We start from the raw sequence: 20,519 nt of genomic DNA, 5'->3' as shown, positions 1-20,519 counted from the left end.
TGTTAAAATGTTTGATATGGCAAATCATATTTTTAAGTCGACGATGATCAAACTCTTCTTTTTATCAACACAGATGACCTAATTATGACACCTTTTTAGTCAACTTAGTTATGATTTTTTTATTGATGGTAATGAGATTATTTGTTTTGTTTATGCAAATTTGATATTTCAATCAACATTGATAGAGAATATTTTGGAAGTGTATGGTAATAACCAACGTTATGTGTTCACAAAACCCACTCAAAAATCATTTTGCCCTTTGTTTTAATGTGTTCAATTTTATCATTACTATACCCCTTTCCTTTGTCATTTGTCACCACTTATGACAAACGACATAGGTGAAAGACATGTTGCAGTGTTATTTGACAAATTAAAGTTCTTAGCAAAATTTCCTCACTCAAACATTGTAAACCTTATTTGCAAAACAGGTATGCCCATATTCACTCTCCTAAACAATACATATTTAAATAGTTCCCAGAACAATGCTAAACTCTGAATCTCACAAATAGATACTCCCAGTTGCCCTGCATCTATCCATATCCACACTCTCTTATCTCATATCATTTTCTATTTCATCACATTTAAACTGAATCTAGATCTACGTTTCTCATCTTAAACCTGTAATAAAAAAATCATTAAATAACAACTAATTTTAGATATAAAAATAATTAATTATTATATTGATTGAGTTATAAAAATAGTTTTTAAAAGACTACACACGACCTTCACCCCCTTTATTTAGCTTGGACCAAATATAGATGCCCATAGGAAAGTAAATAACCAAAACAAACACAAATTAAAGGCACGTGTAAGAAAGTAGAACACCATAGTAATAGAAAGAAGAAGAAAAAAGACACACAATTCAGTCCCAAGCCAGAATTGAAGACCCACACGTAAATTGCCTTAGATCTTCAAAGGCAGTTTCTTCGTGCACCCCCTACATTTTTCTTCCTGCACCCCCTACATTTTTCTTCCTGCATCCCCACAATTTTGTAAATTCCGAAACTGACCCCACAATTTTGGGATCTGGGAGTATGCTACGGATTCATCAATTCGGAAGTGAATCATGTTGCATTCCGGATGAGGGGGTGTTTTGGAAGCAAAGTTTGCATAAATTATTGATTTCTGGATTGCTGAATCCGGAAGTCTAATTTCTATTACGGATTGATGGATCCGAAATGATTTTTTTCATTTATGGATTTTTGAATCCGGAATGCATATTTTGAATTACGGATTGGCGGATCCAGAATGGTTTTTCAATTATGGATGTTTTGCATTTTTTATTTTGGATTAACACTATCATTCATGTACTACCAGAAGCATCAATCCATAAGATTACCGGATGCACCAATCCGAAAATTTACCGGAAGCGTCAATTCGAAAATTTACCGGATTTCATAATCCAGAATACAAAAAAAAATAAATGTACAGTTTATATAGGAACAGTTTTGTCTTTGCACAACTTTGTGGGGTGCAGGAAGAAAAATGTAGGGGTGCAGGAAGAAACTGCCATCTTCAAATTCAAGTCCAACTTCGGTTTCTTGAATAAGCCCTTCAAACCAGGTGGGCTAAATGAAAGAAGGGTGACTTGAATTACTCATGGTGACTTCAATTTCAATAGCTTCATTCTTCCTGCACCCATTAAATTTCATTTGCACCCAATAAATTTTTAAAAAGACTGTTTTACCCTTTTTTTAAAAATGACTTCCCTAACATTTGTTTTCTAAAGTTTTTTTCTAGAATGTATTTTCCGTAATTAAATATATTCCAGAAAATAATTTCTGAAAACATTTTCTAAAAGACTTTCGAAATAAATTTTTTAAGACGTATATAATGTGTTTTTCGAAACATATATAAAATATTATGAAATGTGTTTTCTGAAATAATTTTTTCAGAATGTTTTAAAAATAACTTTTCAAAACGAGGATATATGAGACATTTGATCTACCTAAATAATGCAAATAGATACCCTGTCAATTTTCAGAAAAATGAGTTGTGACTTTAAAAGTGGTCACATCCTAACACCTAATTTGATTTTGTAGTTTTTAATAAATTGCAAATAATTAAAATGTGTTAATAATATAGGTATTTTTTAATAATTAGAATTGCTTTACATTCTACGAAAACATTGCGCATTAGGCATTTTTTTTTATCTCTTTTGTTGTGTAATATAGGTAATTTGGATATGTTACAGTTCAGGAATTCACATGTTACAAATAATTAAATTATTAGTTTCAGATTTTACACTGATAAATCTAATTCAAAATATATATACACTATTAAAAAATCATTAAATAGAAACCAGTTTTAAAAATTAAAAATAATTAATTTTCATATTGATTAAATTAGATACTATTTTAAAAATTAAAAAAATTATTGATTTTTAAATTAGTTTCTATAATTGATATTTTCTAAATTTGTATCTAATTAGTTACCAAGATTTTAACAACCAATTAGATTCTAAATTTTCTAATAAAAATTTTGGTAGCTAATTAGATATCAATTTAGAAACTATTTATAATGATAGAAATTAATTTAAAAAACTAATAATTTTTTTAGTATCTAAAATAGTATGTAATTTATTCAATATATATAACAACTAATTATTTTTATATATGAAATTAATTTTTATTTGAAGATTTTCTTATAATAATATTTGACATATATATAATTTGATATTTGTCAAATGTTACTGGTGAATATGCCGGCATATTTATTAAGTATATTAAATATTTCTCCAAAAGAAAGAAAAAGAAAATTGAATTTACAAGTGAAATATAGTTGAATTTATTATTGATTCACCCATTTAAAGAATAAAAATAAGACCATTTTGTATGTAGATAAATTTATGTTATAATTTATTTAACATCTATTTCAGAAAAGGTTTTGCTCTTTACAATTTTATAAATATGTTACTTTGATTTCAATATAATTTTAAAGGCACAATTGGATTTTCATTTTTTAAAATTAAATAATTTTGATCAATTATTATAATAAAAATATTAATACTCATTTGGTGAAAAGATATAATAGGTATCACATATGAACTACATCTTATTGTATTTTAATATGATGTTGTTGTCCAACATGATATCAGGTGTTATATATTTTATGAAAATTTTAAGGTGCAACTTAATGAGAGGGAACCTAAACCTAAATCTTAAACCCTAAATCCCTTAATATAATTAGTTGTTTTTACTTACTTTTTTACTTTTTCCATGTACTTTTTCCATGTAGAATTAATTCATACTTAAAATCCTCACAAAATTAATATTTTGCTTAGTATATAATTTGGTTAAATTACTTTTTATTATGACTATTTCATAGATTTTGTTAATATTTCTTTTATAAAAAAATAAATGAAAGTATTTGAAGAATAGTTCATATGCCAAAAAATCTGATCCGTATATAAAGTACAATATATTGCTATGAATGTAGTATTATAAAAAGAACAAGATCCAGTACAATATTGAACTACCACATTACCCCTGCTGCACTCTATTTTGGAACTTTGTTTGATTTGGAAACCAGCATAAATACTAAAAGATAGAATCATCATATTTTGTCATTATTTCGTTTGTGATAGCTTAATCTAAGAAGGAAACTATTATTATTTTGTTACAACTACTTTCTATTAGATTCAAACAAAAGTATATTGAAAAGTCTAATGTAACCAGTTCTAACAAAAATCTTATTCTGCAAATCACTTACTCTAGAAAAGATCAACTCACAAAAGTTGTAACTCTTTCAAAATCAACTTATGAAAATAAATGTGTTCTACTTAAGAAAAGACTCATTGGCTTCACCAAAAGGTATAACATATCATCGATCTTTATTTAAGTGCATGGTTACAATTTTAAAGATCCCTTTGTAGTTTTTAGACATGGAGTAAAGACTTGAGTATTTTCTTTATCAATAAAAGAATACATGAGATATTAGGTATCTAAACTCTTATACACAACGTAGTCTTCATGTTGTACAGTATCAGTCTCTTAGTCTCTTCCTACCTCAAAATAGTTTTCCTTCTAAGATAATGTTTGAAAAATAGAATGATACCATATATCTAAATAACTTAGAAGACAATAAGAGGTTTTTCATCACACCATAGGAGATTCGTTTTATATGTTTTCTCTCACCAAACACATCATGATATATCCAGTTCCTAGTTATTTAAATTCTTGCAAAGTGTTTTTATAAGGTTAGGTTTCTCTTAAGACTTCTTTTGTTTTCTGTTTCCGGTCTTTACGATCTTTAAGTACGATGGTCTCCAATTAAGTCTTCCTTTTCGCTGAATGATTATGGAGAACGGTAAAAATACTCCGATATGTAGGTGAGTTGAGAGAGAAAAATTACCTCAGACGCTTGACTACCTATAATATTTATACCTATAAAATTACATTTTAAATATCTTTTTATCTGGTGTTTGAGTTTGTCTGAGAGATTAGCTTCCCGAAACCTCTTAAGGGATACATTGTGCCGAGGCATGTGGTCCACTACTGAAGATGTGATTGTGGTAATCTCCTTGGATTATAATTTAGAATTCCTTCGTCCCCAGTTCAAATAACTCATTCATTCCCTTTGCTTATGTAGTTCTTCTCTATCAAGTCCACACCATGAGTTCTCTAATAGCCATACCTGCATAATTAAGTAGTTTACCTATGCTATATAGGCAGCATGAACATGGTTACCTTAAGTTTCATCACAGAGATATTAGTAACAATTCAATCTTCCAACTATTTCTAGTTTACAAATACCTAAAATATCTACCATTTCAGTAGACTTCTGTAATGATAAATATAAGTCTAAATTGGAAGATTTTTAGGCTCTAAATTTGGAAAGGGTGTAGAATTCACAATTTTCAATATGTTAATGATATTACTCTATATGGATAGGCTAAAGTTAAAAAAAATATTGATTTTAAATGCTATTTTGAGATGTTTGAGCTAGTGTTAGTCTAGAGATGAACTTTCATAAAACCAACTTCAATGGAAACATCTAACATTTCTCTTTTCAAGTTTGGTGGTGTCACTCTTTGATCATATAAGATTACTTTTTATTGAGTTAATGCAATAATCTTTTAGGGTTTACAACTTCATTGTCTCTTTTTTGCTGAAATTGGAAATATAACTGATAAAAAAATAGGTAATTTCTCAAAAAGTAAACATTCCTTATCAAATTGGCACATAAATAGGGGAAAAAAGTTTAGAAGATCTCAAAGTTGATTCCATTTCGTGAATATTTATGCAAAGACATATTCGGCAACTCAATAATTACACTACTTACTTTAGAAATTTCACTTTAATATAGTTAGACTTTGTTTTTTGAACATAATTCTAGAACTAACCTTTTGTAGATATCATCCTTTGAGAAATCACTTTATGATCAAAGAACAAGTTTTCTAGGACTACAATGTTTACTCAACATGTGAAAGAATACCATTTAAGTCAACACTTGAGATGAAAAAATCATAAACGTAAAAAAAACACATTTGTATGTGGATATATAGTAGTATCTAAGGAGAGAACTTTGTCCACTTGTTGAAATCAATTTTTAACTCACCTCTTCCTCTATCAAATAAAGAGATTTACCAATAAATACAACTTCATGGTTGTTGAAAACATGAAAGAAAAGGTATATCAAAAGAGAGAAATTAGTTGTTTATCTTCAACTTTTCTATCGTTTCATGATTGCTAAAACCTGCACCTAGTTTATCATCTAGCCACGCTTGAAACTAATTCAAGGTCATATTTTAGGTCTTGAATCATAGCCCTGCCCATTCTTAAGAGAGTTGGTGAGTTCTATATATTTCTACGAGATAATTAAGTAAAAAAACTTTTAAGAAGTCTAGTGTACCATATAGTATCAAGGGAGTTCCGGTCAATATCATTAATCAAATATTCTTTTGAAAAACGTATTATTCATAGTTTTCATAAATCCAACAAAAACTTCTTAACACAAAATTATTAACATAATCACAGTACGGACAAAATGTTACCTAAAATTCAAGGTTAATCTAATAACATGTCTTAATCTTGATCCACTTTCAAACATCATGATCTTATAAATGTATACACCAACCAAGGTAAAAGTGCTTATTAAACAAAAAAATTTACTCTCACCTACTTTATATTGAAATCTAACTTAGACATTGAATTATTTTTTGCAGTACATCACCCGCACGGACTGAAGATTGAAGATTTCATGGCATCACGAAGAGATCAATAACAACTTAAGAAGATCAAGAGAGGACCGAGACTTTTTCCATCTTTTGTAAAAACATCTATAAAGATTGAATACAATACTTAATGTGTCTTATGCACCTAAAGAGAAAATAAATCTAATACTTATCTTTGATTATTTATGATAATCCTATTTGTATGTCACAACTTCATGTTATCAAATAATTGTATAAGTTGACAATACAAACTTTGTATTCATCTCTCCCAACTACAAGTGGATAATTTTTCCATATTTGTTCATAAAACATAAATTTATGATCATTTAGAATTTGTAAAAGCTTCTAAAATTTTCTTACATATAAGTTTCAATCAGCAGTCTAAATCCTGTTTATGTTTCTTTAAAAGTCAAGTTTGTTTATCCCAAGTTGAGTAAAAGGACATGAAGTGCTAACAACAAATTTTCTAGTACACTATTTATACTCTATTATTAATTAAAGTTTGCTTATAAACTATAAGATCACAGAGAAAGAATCACTAAATATAAATTTAGATTTATAAAAAGATGGGATTTTTAATACATTTTAATTAATAGAAGAGTGCATTATTAACATTTTCTTAAAGGATCACATTTTTTCACTCTCTTCCTTGACTAGATAATAAAAAGTAAAACATTATAAAGAGTAAAAAGGTGAAGATGCAGAGAAGATAGGTGTGTTATTGATAAAAGAAATAGGTTATTGAAAAAGAAATAAAAGGTAGTTTCTGTAATCATATACAATGAGATGGGCAAAAAATTTTGCTGGGTTGATTAAAACGAAATATATGATTAATGTGTTTAGCAAAATTTAATCTTAAATGTTTTGATAATGGGTTGTCAAATATTCAAATTTAAGAACAACTTATTGAAAATAAAATGTGGGAGGTTGTTGAAAATGAATTAAGAAGAGTTTATTGAAAAGAAAAGAAAAGAAAAAAGGTTGCAATAAGTTTTAAAAAAAAGCAATGACGAGAAAGTTATAAATATGAAACCAAACATCATACAGAAACACCATTAACCAAAGTCGAATCAACATTCATGATGTCCACTCAAAATTCCCATTACAGCTTCCATTATGAAGCAGCTTTGGTTGAAAGGTATTTGGGGAAGGGGGAATTGTGATCTCAAGCAAGGGCGAAAAAAGCCCTTCAAGAAACCAGCACTCGCAATCTTTCTCTACATCAAGAAAAAACACAAATTGGGTAACAATCGACTAATAAAACTATGGGCTAAAAGAAATTGCTGAAGGAAGCTTATGTTTAGAGAATTACAGAGTACTCAAACCTCCATTACCACATGAAGGAAGAGACTCAATTTCTTTTTAGAAAATTGAAAACCTCAAGGATTTACTTGCCGCAAACAAGTTGTACTCCTCCATCACAGTCGTCTCGTTTTCATTCTCAACTTGATCTACAGAACTCTTTGTCTTGAAATCTCCCACATTGTTGTCGCCTTCATTTGAAGATGCAGTGGCCAATTTATGACAAGTTGAAAGGTCTGCTGGACCACCAAAATGAAACAGGGAGAAACCAGTGTCTTGTGATTTGGCAGAATTATCATGTCCAACTTCCCCATTCATTGCTGCTTTTTGTGAATTAGCTCCGGCTAGAGAAACCCTTCCCATTGCAGATCTATTCAGATGCTCTTGCAGCATGGATGTTGGCTTAGACATTCGAACCGGTTCCTCGGTATTTAAGCTTTTAGCTCTGGCAACTGGCTGATAAACTGGAACGGAAACAGGATTAAATAAGGGTGTTGGTTGCTGTAAGCCGCCATATTGCAAGCAGAATCGCGGATCCTCGTTTATGCTATATCCAAAAGGGCCACTATATAAGTAGGGGTTTGGGTACTGGATAGGCACCAACCCATTTGTGGGAGCAGCTGACCATGAAACTGGATTGTGATGGTAATAGCCCATTGCAGAAGGAGTCTGAAACACTGGAAATTGTATATTTTGGTTTGGCACTGGAGGGAGCATGCTTTGAGATTGAGAACACACATTAAGAGGGGAAAAACAATTATCAAAATTATGAGCCATTCTAACCACGGGATTCCCCAATACATCACCTCTTGCTGCATCCAAGGATGGACCAAACGTTGACATGCTGGTCAAGCCCTCGTCATTTGCATCATGAATTTTCTCCATTCCAGCTTCATGAGAACTAGACAATACATTGTCAATGCAGGTTGAACTTCCTCTTACTTCAGATTGTTGGCTAGCATCTTCTGAATCAGATGTTGAGGATTCTGTATTTTCACGGTTTGAAGAGGTGGTATTGTTATCACCCTCACTTAGGCATGATGAACAGTTATCAGAACTAGAAGTGCTACCTTGATTGGGATCAGAAGAATTATTCAAGGAAGAGCCACCCATCATAGATGTTTCAGGTTCCTCAGATGCAATTTCAGTGGAACTGCAAGATCCTCCAGCTTCAGCATCAAGATCATTCTGATAGCCTTCACCCGCTCCACTTTTCAAATTACAATCGACATAATCAATTTCAGCTGAACCACCAATTTCATCAATAGATGACCTTACCATATCGAACTGAAATACTTGACCTGTGGAACCCAATGTAACATCAGAGTCTGAATTACTACGAGCATACTTCTTGTGGGACTCCATAGGCTCCCAAACTTTCTTTGAGTGAGGCAAATCTCTACTAGAATAGTTCCCTGAGATGACCCTGCTTTTGGTTCTTCCATTACTCTCGGACATGAAGTCTACATGATTATACTTGCTACCACGGTAAAATTGCTTAGATGTATCTACTGTGGATTCAGACTTACTAGCAAGTTTTGTCTCCCAACTAACCCTATTCATTCTATTATTACAACTGCATGAATGGAAATCATATCTGTCGTTCACCCAGCCGTTAGAACTATAAAACCTCTCATTACACTTATGACCAATATTTCGACCATTGGATTTTGCAGCACTTATTCTAGATTGCCTGTTCAATCCATTGATTCCTCTGGAATGCATCCCAAAATTATCTTCACAGTGTATTGGCTCTGATCTTCCAACCACCACACCATTTTCTGAAACAACTGCATTAGAGCGTCTGTCAGACCACTTTGTTGGCGGATCCAGTCGAAATTCTTTCCTATATCTAGGTCTCTGACAATAAAACTTTGATTGCTCAACGGTATAAGTATCATTCCTGTCTTGTGCATTTGCAATGTCTCCATCACATTCATCGTAAGAGTGGCGTTGCACATTTGCAATGTCTCCCTCACAGTCATCGTAACAGCCATCTTGTGTTGTCAAAGTACTACCCTCTCGAGTGAAGTCTTCATCTTGGACTTCAGGATAATCATCCCCTGTTACAATGATTGAATTACTGCCTCTAATAGAATTATTTTGCTCTACATCAGCAGCAGGAGACAATTCTTCCTTTGAGAGTTCAGGAGAGCCAGGAACATCAATGGATTCAGAAAACTTCCTTTCTGTATCCTTCTCCTTTCCTTTAAGTCTTTCCTTTCTCCTAAGTTTTTTCTCCCTTTCTTTTGTCCTTTTCCTCTCCTTCCGTTCTTCTTCTTCACGTTTTTCCTTTTCTTCTTCTTCAAGAAGTTTCATCTGTAAGAATATCATATGTTTATGATTTTGGAAGTAAAAATCTCAAAATGTAGGAGTTCAGTTTTTTAAAGCCTGTTCCTAAACAAAGCAGAATAATTAAGACCTGTTTTTCTAATGTAATGATTTCTTTGCATGCTACATGAACTCGTTCTTCCAGCAGTTTCAAAGCAAGACAAACGAATATGCTGTGGGCATTTTGGCGTGCTGTTCCTTCTCTGAAAGCCTTTTCAACCTGAAAGGATAAGCCCTTGGTTAGCAATTAAACAAGACAGACAGAAACACACACATATACACACGTGTGTGACAACCAAGGTCACTGCAAATTGCAAAATAATCTAAACAACCAAAGAATACACTCACAGTTCCTAATAGCCTTCTCAGGTAGACTGCTAAATTTTAAGCATCCTACAAAACCCTAGCACATATCTTTCATTGTAATTAATTAATCTATCTCAAATTAAATGGCAAGTTCATTTTCTATCTTTAGAGTTGGGGTACCAAATTATCTCCAAGGGAAATTTAGCCCAACAATACTTATGCACAGGAAAGCAAAATCAATGGGACTTCAATGTTCACTATTCCACCACTCTCCCCTTCTATTGGGTGATATAGAAAAAAATCTCAGGAACACTAACTCAAGTAAATATGTTTGTTAAGCTAAAATATCTGACCATAAAATTAAAAATAAAAGAAAACATTGTGTGTGGAAGGCACCAAAAAGATAAGAGACCAATAGTAAGCTAAACGCACTTAACACCATCCTATTACTTTAGCAGTACAAACATATCATTCATTTGTCATATTGATATCCAATGCCCCGCCCTCCTCACTGGACCAATCATACTATTATGTGACATACAACTAAAGACACCATATTATCCTTTAGTAATTAATGATGGAAATTCAAACACAATGTAAAGATATCACAAGCAGGAGAAATCAAGACATACTATGAAGCTGTAACAACAATAAAACAAAACATGCCTGCTCTTTAAATATAACAGTAGCAGCATCTAGAAGAAATTCTCGAGCAAGTTCAGGACTCTTTGCATGCTTTTGGGGTCGGGAGCATTCTCCGTCAAGCTCATTTCCATCTTCATCAATCAGATCATCATCCTAGAAACAAATGTTGCATAATTAACAAATGAACTTTGACAAAATCCCTCATACATGATTTTAAAATAGTTTCCCTAGTGAAACTTGAATTACCTCTTCTTCTTCTGCCTCTTCAGCATGTTCAAAGAATCTTCTAATACTTTCCCCTTTTGTAATTGTAACATAGCCATCCCCAACAATAAGCCTGCAATGCACACACCTTTGACCCTTTAAGGCATGAGCTTTAACAGAATGTTCAGTACAGCGTCCATCTAGCTTCCAAGCTCGGAGGGTGATGAAGCATGCACTCAAACCACCAAGATCTAGGCCACTAACTTGTACACATCCATTCATTCCAACATTTTCAAATTCCAAAATGTCAGATTTTCCTTCAGTTGTCCCCACAGCCCACTCAAAGTGATGATACAATCCCACAGTATCAGCAAATGTCTGGCGCCAATCAGCTTGAATTGAGTCATCAGATACCTGACAATAACAGATGCATTGAGTTTACTCCTCAAATAGCTTGAAAGAAAACTAACATTTTCATAAGAATGTTGGTATAAACTCTCTCATTGAAATTCCAAACATAAGAGAATTCACAACACAGAAATATGGAAGTCACACCTCATACTGAAAAGCAGTATCAGCAACACAAAACCAGCTGGTGCAACGAGGTTCTCTTCGCATGCGCTTCAGTTCTTTTAGTTCCTTGAATTCTCGAATAACATTTCTTCTACAATCTCTGCAAAATCTCTTGCTATCGAACCTGGAAGATCAAGAGTAACCTTTTGATCAAATCTAATACATAATTTGCTACACAGACAGAGCCCTAAAGCATGCATCATAACTAGTTTAAAATAAACTCATTCCAAGATTAAGGAAGCATTGCTAATATGTGTTTTAATTAGTAAGAGAGAACAGATGGGAAAGAGCTCACTCAAGAATAAAAAAGAATCATTTCTCTAAGTCTAATAGCATGAAGAACCCCATGAGGTGACAAGTTTTAGATGACACACAAAAATTGCCCCTGGCCTACACGTCAACTTATACTAAAACTAGACGAATGTTACAAGCATATTTTGTCATTCAAGCTTCAATATATTCTAAAGAATCAATCCCCAATTAATCCCCCTCGATTTTAAGGTCAAGGTTTCCTCATCTAACCCACTAGAGTTTGCTTAATACTTTTCTAGACTTGTAAGTCTTTAACAAAGTCAATTCTTATCCAATCACTCATTTATACAGTCCAGAAAATCCCTAGTATCCAACTGAATACCTTCCGTAATATCCTAAATGAAGGCTTTCCTTTAAACAATCTAAATCATTCTGCATTGACAGCTCTTGACATCAAGCTCATATTTCTAGCTTGCACTATAATCATTTGCTGTTTCATTTTACTATTGTGTAATCTGTCCTAATCAAGATTCAGGATGTGACCTTCAAATGCAGACAGGCTTAGACAACTAATGAAATACAGATCCAGCCACTGGCTGCCCCCTAGTTGCTGAGCTCTAGGACCAATTTGAACTAAGCTTTTAATCTAACCTAACTGAACTCCATGTCTAGGATAGTGCTCCACCATTCAACTTTTTAACATCTAGCAGATAGCTAATCCATTACAAATCAATTGCATACCAATGGTAAGAATATCAAAAGGAAATAATCCTTTTTTTCTCTTTTCTTCCCTGAATTTTCACGGGAACACAATATTTGATCGTGGTGAAGATGCCATATTCAGGATATTTACGCCCTTTCTGATTCATATATCATATTCTCATCACTTGTATATCACTTCCAACTGTATCACTGCTTCTAATACAAGAATTTATATTATTAATCCACTGAAAACAAGCTATCACGTATCTAAGTCTATCACAGAATGGGGAGTTAACAAAATAGATAAACACCTGTACATGAGTCTCTCAATAAAATCCTCTTCCTTCATCCTTAGAAGAGATTGCCTTGTCTCATCTCCTAGTGCTGACCAAAAATCCACTAGCGTATCACATGAAAGTCTGGCAGTGTGCAGGGCACAGGTTTCCCTTGTTCCATGCCCCCTACCATAACTCACAACTCCTTGGCTTATCCAGCCACGGCCACCCCCACCACAGGCATCCGGATAAAGAAGTTCTCTTTCCCGCTCCCTAGCCCGTGCTCCATCAAACACCTAATGAGCAAATGTTAAGCTACCAAACAGGGAAAAGGACAGCATGATAACACAATACAAATTAACAACACTTACAATTTGCAGTCCTTTCAGAGACTTTGAATACAAGTAGCAGTCCATGAGTGTTAGTGAACCCTCACGCGTTGTGGTCAAACCACCCCAAGGATGGACAGTTGGATCTTGGATTTCATCCTGGACCGCATTAGAGATGGAAGATCCACCGTTATTTTGATTCTTCAAACCTCCAGCTCTGCTACAAGGAAAATGAACGACTGCTCCCTCTTGCTGCAAAGATTTCCCATACGTAACAATCTGCAGAAATCCTTCAAGAAGTAACCCATTGCACCTGGAGCAGTACATATTTTTTCGTGCATGCTCAAAAAGGGTTTGCTTATCTATCCTCAAGAGCTCCAGCCGAGATTGTGGTGACAACTCACACCAAAACTACGTCACAAGAAAGCAAAAAACACATTTAGCTCGTTACAAATTGCAATTTAATTAAAATAAATTAAAGAAAAAAAAAAACTAATAGCATGCACAACACATCCTTAGGCCAAACTCTCTCTAATTAAGGTCATGTTTGAATAAACTTATCCATGAGAATATATGTAAAGGAAAAACAAGAAAGTAAAATTAATTGAGTTCCTCTCATAGGTACAAATGAACTTGTGTAAGAAACTCAATTCTTGCTACCTTCTCCAATCGATAATTTAAAAAAAAAAAAAATCAAAACAAGAATATCCAGTTCTAGTGGCCACTCATTGCTTGCCCCCTTTGTTCCCACAATTTCACTGATTGCGTACACTCATTGATACGTCATTCCATCAGTTAAAAAAACATCAGGAATCTCAACCACGGGCAAGCCAATGCATGTCTACAAAGTGGCAGATATTAGAATATTACTCAACTCAAAATATCAAACACAAGTAACATAACATCAATTTTAATTTTTTATATATACCTCCACCAAGCACAGACACTCTCACACACAGTGAGGTGAATAAAGAATCAAACCGAATTTCCATTCGTCAAACACCAACAACCGAATCAGAAAAAACAAAACACAATTGCATCCAACAGTTATAACATATCCCAGCCCCAAAAAATAAATTCAATCACCGAATTGTTTCGCCGCAAGATCCAATACACGGCCACGCAATTCACCATTAACAAAACACCACAGTCACAAACTCCAACCAATACCAAAACAGTGATCCAGCACCAATTCACAAAACAAACAAAAACCTCAGGAACCAATTAAAACGAACATTAACAACAAAATAAAAAAAAATAAAAATTGGATCCAGTACCTTGAGGAGTTGATTGTAGCCAACATCGTCTCGATTCCTCGACCAGAATCCATTCGCACAGAATTGGTGATTCCCGTTCGGTAACGCAGGCATTTTCCCGTTCAAACTCTACAAGATTCATCCACTAACCACGCTCTCATTCCCTCAGGATCCGACCTGCTTGATTGAATTTCGTTTATCCAAAACGGATTAACAATTCACAGATCGAGGGAGAAAGAATTGGAAGAGATTTAGAGAGAGAGGGGGTTATGGTTGATGATGATTGTGACCACGATGATGATGATGGTGATGAGATTTGGTGTTATGCGAGACCTGTGTTTGTGCTGTGTCATGTGTGTATATGGGTGTGTGAGAGAGAAATATATATATACACCCACACATATATACATATATATATATATAATAATTTATATAAATTGTAGAGAAGGAGAGAAGAAACACACTTGGAGGAGGATAGAGAATTGCAAAACGGTAATGGTAATGAAATGAATGAAAGTGTGGTGTGGTACCAATAGCACTATGCTTCACACCTTTAAAACTTACCCCAACCTCTTTTCTTTGCTTTCTTCATTCACTTCTCATGTAAATACCACCAAATCTACATTAATACTAATTATAATATATATATATATAATGCTTTTATAATTTTTATTTTGTTCTATTCTATGATATTATTGTTGTTCTGTCAAAATAAATTTATTTTCTCTCGCATTAAATTTATATTATTGTTATTTCCAAGGAAGCCTCAAGGTTAACCTAATGGCAGGACTTTGGTAGGCTGGACAATTTTGTAGGTTAACAGATATGTTATTTATTTATAATGCACAAAATATTTGAGTTGTCACAAGTAATACAATAAATCTAAACTAAAAAAATTCATTATGTTAAATATAAAAAAAAACAGTTATATTTATCTAACAATTATTTGTATTTTTAATATTGCTTGTAAAATACTTTGTGCAAAAAATTCTAAAGAAATAAAAAAAAATGAAGGAGGTAAAAAGTAAGTTTAGATGAGTTATATTTTGAAGCAATATAAAATATCAATCCTAATTTTTTTATTTATTTTGAAGCCAATTTTTTCTCTAACTTATTGTTCTCTACAAATCTATCATTTCGCACAAAATTGTAAATGAATTTCATTGAGTGATGTTGTAAATGTGGTTTCTGCTAAACATGAGAGAGATGAAATTCATGTTGATTTGGTGGATAACCTTATTTATAAAGGTGACGATAATGAAAGATATGTAATAGGGAAGGGTGACCTAGTAAAAAAGGACAATCTTCATTTGCTAACACTTGAGGGAGATAGACCTTACATTTATATGCCTCAACATGTAAAATTAATGTTGTCAAATAACAATGATTATGATATTTTGTCTCTCTAAAATCATGATTGTATTATCAAGAGTATGAAATATTGTCTATTAGGATGTGTTTAGTAGCATTAAGATTAGATGATAGCATTTCGTCTAATAAGTGGATGTGTGTATATGATTATTGTGAAAAACATCTAATGATTATACTATAGGTCTCATGTGAACTCCAACATGAGGTTTACTTTGATTATTTTAACATTCTTTCGTTGTTGTATCAATTCTATATCATATTAAATTATTTGGAGTACATTGTACAATATGTGTTTTTAGTGTATAGAGTCTTGTGTAACTTAATTTCCTTCTTTCTTTTGTTCTTATGTTTGTTTTCTATATTGTTTGAATCCAATATTAACATCGTCTTTAAGAATGAAAAAAGAAAGTCAAGAAGATAAAGAATTTATACATAAACACCAAGTTTGACATTTAGAATAGAATGACTTCAAATCATGGAGGATCAATATAAAATTTATCTTAATATAACAATGATGTACTCATACGATGAAGGGGGAAGCAAATATGTCATTATCTTTGTCTCAAAAGGAGAAAATTGACATGATCAACAAAGTCAGAAGTGTCATAATTATGTGTATGGAGATAAAGCATTCAAGGAAGTCACAGAGGAGAAGACTATTGTGTCAATATGGAGGAAACTTTAGTCATTGTATATGACAAAAATATTTGACACACAAACTTTGTTTGAAGCAACAGTTATATTTGTTCCAGGATGACAAAATCTATAAATTATGGACTAACTAGCAGATTTTAACAATATTTTATATGATATTTAAAACATTGAAATGAAACTAAAATATAAAGGTAAGGTTTCTTTGCTTCTTAATGATTTAATATATTTAAGCATTTTAAGAACACTTTATTGTTCGAGGAGGAACAAATTTAATAACTTTAGAAGAGATTTAAACCCCAATTTAGAGTAAGGAGTTTTAAAACTAAGGGTTTGTGGAATCAATTTAAGATGCAAAGATGAATTAGGTCATGAACTTAGGTTGCGCTTAGGATATATGTCTAATAAAATAGTTCTTTAAGACCTGAGAATAAAAAAACAATGCAAGGTATGAGGTCGGTCATATTGAAAATGTTTGACAGCTAATAGGCGTTATTGCAATAAGTGAGGTATGTTAATATGTTTGGTCTAATGAGTTTGATAACTACGATTGAAAAAGGAATAATCCCCACATTTCAGTGGTTCAACAATGATTATGCATGCATTTGTGGCTTGTCAGGTGATACAAGATAAGACAAAGTTGTGGCACTTGAGACTAGGACATGTAAGTGAAAGAGGTTTGGTGGAATTGTATAATTAGAACCTCCCAAAAGGTTATAATATAGAGGAATGAGAGTTTTGTGATCAATGCATATTTGAAAATTCTTATAGATTGAAGTTTAAGGTGATATGAATGTATATAGTATACCATTTAAATATGCTCATTAATTTTTTTAAGATCTAACATAAGCTTTAACTCGCAATGAAAAGTCTTGTTTTCTCAATATCATAAATGATTACTCAAGGAGATTATAAATTTATATCTTGAAAAGTAAGACATAAACTATTTAAGGACACCATGATCGAAAATCAACAGGTAATTAGAACTCACAATCAATTTAACATGTACAAGAAAAAGTTAATGAAGATGCATAAAACAGTTGTTAGTGTACCTCAACAAAATGGTCTTGTTGAAAAGATGAATAAAACTATTTTGAAGGGTAAAATGTATATTATTAGGATTTGAATTGTCTAAGTCCTTTTAGGATAAAGATGAAAATATTAGCGTATATTTGATAAATGGATATCCATCATTTACTCTAAAATTTAAGACTCTCATGAAGGTGTGATGTGAAAATCCAACAAATTATGCTAATTTGAAAGTGTTTGGTACACTGACATTTGCACATGTGGAGCTTGAAACCTGGGGAAGCTAGATGTTTCATAAGTATATATGTCACATTTAATGAAAGTTGGATGGCTATGATGTGTAAAAATCTAGAGAAAACCAAATAGAAAGTTGATATAGACAGCTAGCTTTGGATTGGAACATCTAAAGGGGTAGAACGATGAAGATCAATCATCAACTTCTCACTCGAAAGGTTAAAACGTGCAAAATTGAACTCCAACTATGAACTTACGTGTGATAGAGAGAGGATGATGATCAAACCAACACAAAGCTTTTGAGTATACTAATCTCATTTGTTATCCCTTTAGTGCAACTGGAAAGATAAAAGGTTTTGAACCTATAAACTTTAAAGAGGAAGTATAGAAGGTTAGTAGTGATAGTTTGTTATGGAAGATGAGTTTGAATATTAGAAGAGGAAACACTTGTGAATCTATCTATAAATCAAAAAATGGTTAGATGCAAGTGAATATTCAAGAAAAAGGAAGGAATAAAAGTGTGGAGTAAAAAATATTCAAGGAGAAAACTATAAAAATTATTCTCATGAAACATTTATCTATAAGGATGTTGATGTAAATTTTGTATATTATAATCTGGTGTTAAAATAATTGAACATTTAAAATAACTTATTTACATTGAAAAATTAGAAGAGATCATATGTATAAAAGAACCTAAGAATTTTCTTGAAGATAACTCTTCCAAAAATCACCATATGACTTGAAACATAGTTCACAACAATTATACTAAAATTCTGATGATTTATTAAGAAGCCAAAAATCACCATATGACTTGAAACATAGTTCACAACAATTATACTAAAATTCTGATGATTTATTAAGAAGGATGAGATTTCATATGTATAATTATGATAATTGAATATCTGTTTAGAGAAAAAAAAATATTTTCTTTATTCTTGTAGATAATATTTTATAATTATTTAGCATAAATATAACATAAAATGACTAAAAAAATAAAGAAGTAAACTCAAAATTTGAAATAAAATATATTGGTATTAATAAATGGTTGGGATATGGAGTGTTCATAGATATCCAAATTGAACTAGGTTAATATTAACTAAATTACTATAAATGAGTAAATTCTTTAAAAAGAAAAAATTGAATTTCACTATTGCTAATTTAGTATTTAAATTTAAATTATATTTATAATAAAACTTGTTAACTTTAACCAAACTTCAATTTATTACATTAAAAACAATACACTCTAATATAGTAGTTTAATAATGCTACATTGCACATTGCATCACCTAACCACAAACCTAACCACAATTTGCAATTGTGGGAATGAGTTAAGAGTGAGTTTTTTCAAATACCAAAAACAACAATAAATGTATATATATATATATATATATAACAATATATAATGAAATATTTTCGTTTTATCTATATATTTTTATTTTACTTTTAATTATATTTTAAAATTATAATATTTCGAAAACTCTTATTTTACTATTAACTATCTTAAAAATGCAACGCAACAATAGAAAAAAAGATAAAAAAGTAAAATAATATATATAAATTATTTTTTCACACATATTTCTACTACTCCATAACATATTTTGCTCCTTTTTCATGCAATATATATTTTTTCTCATTTAGCGTTATTTGTATTCAAATTATAGATTAAACACATTAAGTATGGAAAATAATAATACATATATTTTATTTAAATAAAATATATATATATATATATATATATATATATATAAGATTAAAATTGATAATAAGATAGAAGTATTGTACTTCATAAGAAAATCATGCATGTCTATTTATGAGGTCTTTGTTGAGATCGAAATTAAAACATTAGTTGAATCTTATAAACTTTTCATTAATAGTTCTTTCATTATTTAGAATCAAAATAATAATCATGATATTTTGGCTTTAAAATCATTATTTTAGAAAAAAAATCTTATGAAAAATGTAGAAGATTATTATTAGATTGTTGTAATTAGTAATGTTAATTACAGTGATTACTTCAACATACTTACCACTACTTACTTTTATTTTGTTTCCATGAAGGAAAAAAATGGATCTTAGATTTGATTTGATTATCATAAAGTTTGATTTTAGTTATATATTCTTTGATTTTCTTAAACCTAGTAGTTTTTTTCTCTATATATAGATTTCCTCTTCGAAAAGTAAATAATTTAAACCTAAGATTCTTCTCTGTGAATTATTGTAGGACTAACAAATCAATGGTGGATATATCCTTATTGAATATTCAATTTATAAGTTAAATGTTTTACCCTTATATTTTATGTGATTAAACTTAAAGATATCACTTTCTATATACTTATCTGAGTTAAATATTTTACATATCTAAATCAATTAAACTTATTAACGATATATAATTTGAACTAAAGTAGAATTTTATTTATCGATTTCATATCGTGTAATGAGTTATAAATAATTAGTTCATATTTATGTGTATAATGTACTTGTTTTTACTAGAATGGAGCATGATTCTTTTAAGGTGGAAAGTGTGATATTTTGAGAAAGTTGAGCTTGAATTTTTGATGAATGATCATCGAGTTATTGTTGAAAACTTGTTTATAAAAGATTCTTCAACGTTCAAAGTAAAAACTGTAAAAATTGAAGAAAATATGAGTATTGAGCAAGTACTCCTTGTGGAATCAAATTTTTTTTTTGCCAAGGCTAAAATATCCAAAAGATATTCAAATAAGTAAGAGATATGGTTAGTTGGTGAATACTTGTTATTCAATTATTTATAACGAATTATGTTTATTATATGTATATATAAATATATATAGGTATAGATATTCGAGTTGTTCAAATTATTGATGATATTTTATATGTTACCTCTGAATATCTTGGATGTGGGTAG

The 20,519-nt window shown here is 31.2% G+C and overlaps 1 protein-coding gene across 2 annotated transcripts; it reads right to left on the bottom strand.

The window, feature by feature from the left end:
- Positions 1–7,230: 7,230 nt before the first annotated feature.
- LOC137830660 (uncharacterized) lies at positions 7,231–14,883 on the bottom strand. 2 transcript variants are annotated; one of them, XM_068638120.1, is made up of 8 exons: positions 14,372–14,883; positions 13,137–13,505; positions 12,802–13,061; positions 11,519–11,660; positions 11,006–11,377; positions 10,781–10,912; positions 9,900–10,028; positions 7,231–9,796 (listed from the first exon to the last, which is right to left on the bottom strand). In XM_068638120.1, the coding sequence occupies exons 1-8, from the start codon at positions 14,462–14,464 to the stop codon at positions 7,538–7,540; spliced, it is 3,756 nt and encodes a 1,251-aa protein (XP_068494221.1). In that variant the 5' UTR covers positions 14,465–14,883; the 3' UTR covers positions 7,231–7,537. The 2 variants fall into 2 exon arrangements, with proteins under 2 accessions (XP_068494221.1, XP_068494222.1); XM_068638121.1 differs by having other exon boundaries at positions 13,137–13,935; positions 14,372–14,711.
- Between the last annotated feature and the right edge of the window lie 5,636 nt (positions 14,884–20,519).

This window comes from Phaseolus vulgaris, chromosome 7 (genome assembly GCF_000499845.2).
Source record: "Phaseolus vulgaris cultivar G19833 chromosome 7, P. vulgaris v2.0, whole genome shotgun sequence".
NCBI classification, from domain to species: domain Eukaryota; kingdom Viridiplantae; phylum Streptophyta; class Magnoliopsida; order Fabales; family Fabaceae; genus Phaseolus; species Phaseolus vulgaris.
The sequence above is the reverse complement of the archived record's forward strand: the minus strand, read 5'-3'. Positions and strand labels throughout refer to the sequence as shown.